At 50.7% G+C, this 8,446-nt stretch overlaps 1 protein-coding gene across 1 annotated transcript in view; it reads left to right on the top strand.

Annotated features, from left to right (window-relative positions):
- Positions 1-1,623: 1,623 nt before the first annotated feature.
- Positions 1,624-8,446, top strand: part of KRT77 (keratin 77) — a 13,918-nt gene continuing 7,095 nt past the window's right edge. The window contains exons 1-2 of the mRNA XM_032293107.1: positions 1,624-2,271; positions 7,163-7,377. Coding sequence (XP_032148998.1) covers positions 1,699-2,271; positions 7,163-7,377 — 788 coding nt within the window. The 5' untranslated portion in view covers positions 1,624-1,698. The remainder of the gene's footprint in view (positions 2,272-7,162; positions 7,378-8,446) is intronic.

Here is an 8,446-nt window from a genome sequence, read left to right on the forward strand (position 1 = left end):
TGGCCTCCCACAGTGCTGGGATTACAGGAATGAGCTACCCTGCCTGGTTTTATCTGCATTCTTAATTCTTATGAGTTCACAGCATAGACTCCATAATGTAGTCTACCCTTTCCCTTTAACATGGTACATACTATCACATATGGCCCAACTGCTGCATATTTGCCAACAAGAATATTTCAAATAATTGTATCCAACTGGGCAAGCCATCACTTAGCCATTTTTCTAAGGGTGGGCAGTTTTTCCCCAAGTTAAAAAAATTATGATTACATTTTGGATGAAAGCCACAGCTAATTGAGTCCAGAGGGAAAACACGCATTTTTTTTTTTTCTGGCAGACTGAATGAGCTTCCCCCCAGGATGCTGTCTGGGAAGTGCTTCTCAGACCGTGGGCACAGATCACCGCAGGTCCACAGCGCTTTGTTATTGCCTTGCCTTAAGCACAGAATTTGAGGGTAACCATTTAGAAGCTTATTATTACTGTTGCTATTTTTAGCAGTTAAACAATGTTTTGTTTGCTGAATCTAAAAATTAAGAAAATTGGGGCTTGGATTTTGTGTGTGTGTGTGTACATATACATATATATGTATATATATATATACACACATATGTATATATGTGTGTGTGTGCGTGTGTGTGTGTGTGTGTGTCCTGGGACCTTAGGAAATAATTTACCTCATTTGGGCTTCAATTTGTTTTTTTGCGGGTATTTAATTCTATCATTTTCTTTTGGCAGGAAAGGAGATTTTATACACACACACACACACACACACACACACACATATATATTTTAAATGGTCTTTAAGAGGTAATTCATTTAGCTCTATTTTACAAAAGTATTACCTATAAAGGACCGGAAATGATAAAACAGAAGGAGAGATAGTTAGGGATGGTTTGTCTTCTGGTCTAGAAGACAATATTAGGTACTGGTAGATGCTCAACAAATCTACAGCCGCAGACTTTTGGTGCTGAAGGACCTGGTACAGTTTTGTGTTTGAGGAGTCTGAGGCTTATTAAGCAACGTACAACATGAATGACCTTGGCAGAATCCGTGGGCCTCCACTTGTACTCAGTGACCACAATACTGCACTTGCATGTGATAACACTTGGGGTGCGCATGGTGATGACAGTTGCAGGGAGCAGAAGCAGTGTGTGGGGAGATCGGAACAAAACTTTTGCCCCACCGGGACAATGCTATGACAGAAAGTGTCTCCACCTTTGTCCCAGCTGTGGTCCTGAAGTCTCCAGACATCATCTAACTTTGCCCCAGATCTCCCAGGCACACCCTAGAAACAAACAACTCAATGGTAGAGTTTCTTAGGAAGAGATGAACTGATGATTTTAGGGGAGAATCTGTATAGGAGTTTCCAGCAACAAGATCCTGAGAGACTACTGCACTCTGATCTCTAAATGGCAGGAGATGAATGATAAATGATCGAGTTGGGGAAGTTTGTCTGCAATCTAATTCCTGCAACTCATAGGTGTGAGGTTTTAAACAGATGTTGCTGGCAGGCAAACTAAACATTAATACACCCCTTTCAGGATTCTAAAGGTGCCCAGCCCAGCAATGTGCATGTGTATATATATAGAGAGACGGAGCCAGATCCCTTCCAAAGGAGTCAGAGCTCCTTTCCTCTCTGGTCTCTGCCTCCTTCCTGCCAGACTCTTTCTCTTGTCTGCTTCTCTGGATGCTCCAGCAACCATGAGCCGCCAATTTAGTTCTCAGTCCGCGTTCAGCTCAAGGAGCAGGCGGGTTTATAGTGCCAGCTCTTCTGCAGCCTCCGGTGGTGGGAGTCGGGCTGTGGGTTCTGTGTGTCATGCTCAAGGGAGGTGTGGTGGTGGTGGATATGGGAGCCATGGAAGGGCGTTTGGCTCTAGGAGCCTCTACAATCTGGGTGGCAGTAAAAGCATCTCCATTAATCTAGTGGGGAGGAGCGCCAGTGGTTTCCGCCAGGGTTGGGGAGCAGGAGGATTTGGAGGGGGCAGAGGCTTTGGGGTTGGCAGCATTGGGGCTTGTGGCTTTGGAGGGGGTGGGTTTGGAGGTGGTGGTTTTGGAGGAGGTGGTTTTGGGCGTGCTGGATTTGGGGCTAGCAATTTTGGGCTTGGGGGGTTTGGTCCTTCTTGTCCTCCTGGGGGCATCCAAGAGGTGACTGTTAACCAGAGTCTCCTAGAGCCACTTCACTTGGAGGTGGACCCTGAAATTCAGAGGATCAAGACCCGGGAGCGGGAGCAGATTATGGTTCTCAACAACAAGTTTGCCTCCTTCATTGACAAGGTGAGCTCCACAGGGGCAGGGAGGGTCTTTAGTCACTGACCAATGACTGAGAGGGATTGTACCCTGCCACCTCTCACCACATCGTGCTGCTTCAGCTTGGTGGTGATACCTGGGACCTTAGGAAATAATTTACCTCATTTGGGCTTCAGTTTTTCTTTTTGTGGGGATTTAATTCTATCATTTCCTTTTGGCAGGAAAGGAGATAAGCAGTGTAAAAATATTCAATGGATACATGGTGTAGTACCCTCATTCTCTTTCACAATTATTCATTTTCCCTCCACCCATCCACCGATGCACCCATCTATCCATCCATACCCATCCACACAATACATTTACACACACACACACACACACACTCATCCATCCATTCACTCATTCTTCAGTCTATTCATCCATCCATCCACCCACCCACCCATCCACACAATCCATTTACACACACAAACACACACACACATACACACACACATTTGTTCATTCACTCATCCATCAATCCACCCAACTATCCGCCCATGCATCCATCCACCCATCCAGGCCACAAATATTTTCTAGATAGGCCAGACACTGTGCCAAGTGCTACAGGTGACTAGGACACAGGTCCTACCACCAAGGAGCCCACGTCTAAAGGGGAGAAAATTACAACAGTGTGTGGGAAGTGTGTGAATAGGGGTAGTACTCTCTGGGCCATGGTAGTTCAAAGGAGGGTGTCATGAGCACTGCCTGCTGAGTCTGGAAGGTGGGGGAAGAGTTAAATGGGTTCTTAGGGCAGAGAGGATTTTCAGGCAGAAGGACCAGGAGGCACGAAAGTGTGACACCTGTAGGGAATTTCAAACGGTTACAATTCCTGGAGAAAATGGCATACCAGGGGGTACAGGAGAGAAGCGGAGATAAAGCCATAGAGCCAGGGCAGCAGAAGCAGGCAGCACATGGTGAATGCCCCGGTGGTGGGTATCTCTCTGGGCTAAAGCCAATAGCATGCAATACAGGGTTCTGTCTGAGTTCCCCCTTTTGGCTCATCAAGGGCCAAGCATGGGCCAGATGGAGACACAGAAGCCCCTGTCCCTCGTTCCCAGTTGAAACTTCAGATTAGGTACCAAGCAGCAGCAGAGACTGGTGAACTAGATGGTGAAGACCTACCCTAACATCTCCTTTTGTCTGGAGGTGGAGGCATAGCGGCCACCGGTACCTCCCCAGGATGAACTTTGCCTTCAGGGATGCAGTGGGAAGCCCCACGGAGCACCAGGGCCACTTGAACACTCAGTGACTTTCCCTCAGTCCTCACAGGAGTTCAGTGCTGAGGCCAGGCTTGACCTGTGGCCTGACTGCAGGGTAGCTGTGGCCAGAGGCCATGCTAGGTGGTAGGGCAGACCTCTGATACCTGGGCAGAGGCTGGAGATGGGACAGTGTGTGAGTGGGTGGGGGAGGGTGGTTGTGCCGAGGCCCAAAGGCTGCCAAAAAGGAGCGCAACACAGCAGTGTGCCCTCGTGGCTTCTGATCATGCTGCGTGGGAAATCTGGCTAAGTATCACCACACTTCAGGCACAGACAGGGGTCAGAGGGTTTCACTGGAGCAAGGAGTCGCTACTGGGAGGTCATGGCTGGGCCAAGAGAGGAGCAAGGAGAAGGGAGGGCTGGGAAATGACCAGAGGCCACTGGCAACTGACCTCCTGAGGCTCATGCGATGATGGCCCCTGCCATGAACAGGATGTCTGCCAGTTGTATAGCATGGGGCAGAGGGCAGAGGCTAATGTGCAGGAGATCTTGGCCTCCTGCCCTTGTGAGGGCACGGCCTATGATGACTGAGGAGAGGCTCCTCAGCCAGGTGGGCTGTGGCCTGGCTGGAAGGGAGAAGGCTTCTATGACAGGTGACTTCCGACTCTGCTTTCCAAACTGGTCTTCCTGCTTTCACACTTGACCCTGGATAGCCTATTGCAGCAGAGCCCTCCTTTAAAAGCTTGTCACACGGCTCTTCCACTGGAACCCTTCAATGCCTTCCTGTCTCAATTGGAAGAAAATCCCAAATCATACAAGTCCCTATATTATCTGCCCTTCAACTCACAGCTGCTGCTAACCCCACACTTGCATTTGTGGAATCAAATCACATTGCCCTCCCTGGGCGGACCAGCTTTCAGGCTGCAATGGCTAGCGAGCAGAGTGAGGCCTGGAAAACAGCCCCAGGCCGCTGACTCATTGCTGTCTGCAGTGTCCTGCGCCCCTCTGCCTCTTCTCCTGCTCTCCTCTCGCCCACCAGCCTCCAAGGCTCGGTCCTGTCTCCAGGTCTTTGCACTGGCCGTTCCCCCTGCTTCAAACTCTTCCCTGCAAAGAGAGGCCCGGCTTCCTCTCAGCTCCTGTGGGTCTTTGCTCAGATGCTACAGTTTCAGTGGGCTCCTTCCTGACACCACCTCTGCGTTCCGATGCCCCAGCCCTGTGTTACTCCGCAGTCCCTGCAGCCCTGTGAGGACTGTGTTTTTTGCATATTATTTTGTCACAGTTATCCCCTAAATAGAATGTGAACTCTTAGAAAGCAGGGATTTTGTCTATTTTGTTTATTACCAAATCCCTAGCACCCAGAATAGTGCCTGGCACATGGGAAATGCTCAATGAATAGCTGCTGGATGACAAATTGGGTCAGCCCCTCAGGGGTCAGGGCTGGGTGCTCAGAGAGTGGAAACGGAGCCAAAGGCTTTCTGGAACCAGTGACAAGGGGACAGGGCCTCAGGAAGGAAAGGAGGGGTCCAGCTCTTCCCCCTGGACACTGGTCTGGCCTTGCTTAGCTGACCCTTAGGCCTCTATGCCAGGGGTGGCGAGTGGCCTGGAGAGCCCACAGCAGCAGGCGATTCTAAAACCTCTGCGCCTCATGAGTGCACAGCACTTTTTGTCTTCTCTGTGTTGGGCATTGTGTGTCCATGGGTCCACTGTATCCTCTGAAGAACAAAGTAGACATAGGCCTGCCCTCATGGGGTCTCAGTGCAGCCTGGGACACAGATGCTCACACACTGCCACATGACTGCAAGTCTCAGAGGATCTAGAGAGGGAAGGAACAAGGGGCTGCCAAGGGGACACACTGGTGAGATGCCACCTCAACTAAGGGCTAAGGGTGAGTAGGAGTTTGCTGGGCAGAGTTGGGAAGACCCGGGGTGCTGGGGGCACTGGGAGGTCCCTGTGCAGGGGAGGGACCACTGAAGTAGGGGGTGGGTGAGAAGGCAGCTCAGCAGCACGCTTCATCCCATCGGTGCTAGCCGAGCTGCCCTTGAGTTTTGCTGGTGGGACACAGACGACGAGTGTTTTGAGGAACCTGGGGAAAAAACACAATGGCTTTCACTGATTGTCCTGTGGTTAAGGTGCTCCCTGTAGCCAGACTCTGCATTTGCAGTTTGGGTGGCCTGATGGGAACCACAATGTCTTCTATGAGCTCCTGGGATATTGCGGGTGGGTACCTGGGCTACAGCCAGCGCACTCAGAGTTGTCTCACTGCTCCCTCATTGTTTTATGTGGACTCTCCACGGGACCACAGGATTCTTTCTTTTGGTCCCTACAATGCCGCTGCCACTGAGCACAGTGAATGAGTGCTGAATTGACTTCTCCACGCCCTGGGAGTGCCACCACAGAGTAAAAATAGAGAGTGGCAGGAATTTCTCATGGTGTTGTAAGCTCTGCTGACAAGCCTGGGAAAGCCGCTTGCCTAATCTCTTGCTTTGATAAGGCTAGCAAAAGTGAGCCATGGGAGATGGTGTTGTCTGCAAACATTTTCCAGCCTAGAGTCAGAATCCAAAGGGAACTAACTAGCGTTGGCCCCTCAGATGGGCATAGTCTCAAGGGCCGGGGAACTTGGGGGACCCTCGTTAGTGTCACATAGGAGGGGAGTGTCTTCAGGGTTCCATTCTGACCACACAAAGCAGTGGGTTTGCCCCTTTGCACTTGCCCAGGGGAGACACCGGTATAAAGGAGTCAGGTTGTGGAGGGTGTGTGTTTTTGTACGTGCACTCCTGTGTGCATCAGAGCAGAGTCCGGAGGTGGTACCACTGCTTCTATCAGGGCATTGGAGCGGAGGCTCCACAGTGTGTAACCGGCAGAGGAAAGGGGGACGCTGGTCATTACCATGCGAAGGACAAGCCAGCCATCTCACTGGACCCCGTATCTAACCTTCATATCCACAGTTTTGGGAGAAGAGGCGGTGAAAATACCGGGTGGTGTCCACTTTCCATTTCCCGGGAAATAAAAAAGTGGGGAGTTCTCAAACACCTGAAAACCCGAAGTCCTCACTTTGGGACACTTGAATGCATTAGACTTAAAAAAAAAATGAGAACATTTGCCTTAAAATTCTGTCTTCATTATAAAAGCTTTTAAATGAGTTACTTCCCTGACAAACATCTTGGCAGACAGCAGCGGTGGTGGCGGCTGCAGGGCAGGGGCACCCAAGCAAGTTTGCTCAGGAATTCGTTTGATGTTCTAAGCCAAATTGATCCCCGTCTCTTCTTTCTTCCTCTCCTCTGTCACATAACGCATTTGACCACAAAGTGAAAGGAGACCTTGGGCTTGCCAGTGTCTCAGATGCTCCGAAACACCATTTCCTTAGGTTGGCATGGATAAATTGAGTGTGGAGGCTGAGCGCTCTGTGATGTAAATGAAGGCACACTGTTGGGGGCGATTTACCTTCAAAACCAGAGCGAGTTTAGTGTCAATTTTAGGCAAGTTGACCTTACAGCCATTGGCCGTCAGAAACCACATTGCCCTCTGTGAGTCTCGATCCCAGAGAAAAGGAAGCTCTCTGATCTTTGGAGGGGCCATCCTGATTCTCTGAGGTCTGGATGTGTTGTGGGGCTATGGATCTCGCTACTCACGGGGGAGCTGCTCTGACCCCTGGCCTGGGGCGGACTGGGGTCTCTTGCTCTTAGGTGCGATTCCTGGAGCAGCAGAACCAGGTACTACAAACAAAATGGGAGTTGCTGCAGCAGGTGAACACCTCAACTTGGACCAACAATCTGGAGCCGCTCTTGGAGAGCTACATCGGTGGCCTGCAGAGGCAGGTGGATTTTCTCAATGCGGAGCAGATGCGCCAGAACATGGAGGTCAGGAGCATGCAGGATGTCGTGGAGGACTACAAGAGCAAGTGAGACTCCAGGCAGGGCAAAGCAGGGGAGAAGGAGCATGGCTGGAAACTGGTCACAGGGGCAAGACATTCTGCTTCAGTGTTTTTGTGTAAGGGTGCGGCAGGGAGCGGGGAGGGCAGGGCATGCAGGCTTTCCACTGCACAACTGCAGGAGGCGCTGTTTTGTATGTGGCAACCCAGGCAGAATGATATTGGGGGCCCACTAGTATTGGGTGGGGAGGGGCAGGATAGCTTCATGGAGGTTGGAGCCAAATAAGCCCGAGTTCCAGTGTGGGCTCTGCCACTTACTAGCTGCCCACAAATTCATCTTTTCAGCCTCTAGTTTTCACATTGGTGATGTGGGAATAGCGAGAACCTCCCTTGTTGGATTGTTGTGGGCAGATCTGTGGTTCTCAAACTTGAGCTTGCATCAGTTTGCTGGAATCAAATTGCTGGGCTCTGCCCCTTGGGTTTTTTATTCAGCAGATCCGGGATGGGGCAAGAATGTTTGTACTTCTCACATGTTTCCAAGTGATGCTGATGCTCGCCGACTGGGGATCACACTTTGAGAACTGCCGGTCTGGATGAAATGATGCTTAACAAGTTCTTACTACTGTGCCTGCACACCCGGAGCAGTCAGCAAACACTCGCTATTGTGACTACAAACTGTAGGGGTCACAGGAGTTGTTGGATTCCACATCAGCTGCTCTTGGGCTGTGCAGGCAGCTGAGCCTCTCCCTCCCTCTGCTTCCCCACATGGGGCGCAGGGCGCTTCTCTCCCACCACCTTGGCAGGCTTACTGTGTCATGCCAGTGGAGGTCCAAGTGTGTGTGAGTCAACAAGGGAGAAACGAAATCCACACTGGAGGTGCTGGTGGGGGGCGGGGCACAGAATTGTAGGTTAATTTTTTCTCTTTAAAAATATTTAGTAAAGGCCGGTCGCAGTGGCTCATGCCTATAATCCTAGCACTTTGGGAGTCCAAGGCGGGCGGGTCACGAGGTCAGGAGATTGAGATCATCTTGGCCAACACAGTGAAACCCTGTCTCTACTAAAAATACAAAAAATTAGCCAGGTGTGGTGGTGGGTGCCT

The sequence above is a fragment of the Sapajus apella genome, unplaced genomic scaffold, assembly GCF_009761245.1.
Source record: "Sapajus apella isolate SASKATOON/1434 unplaced genomic scaffold, GSC_monkey_1.0 scaffold2, whole genome shotgun sequence".
Lineage (NCBI taxonomy): Eukaryota > Metazoa > Chordata > Mammalia > Primates > Cebidae > Sapajus > Sapajus apella.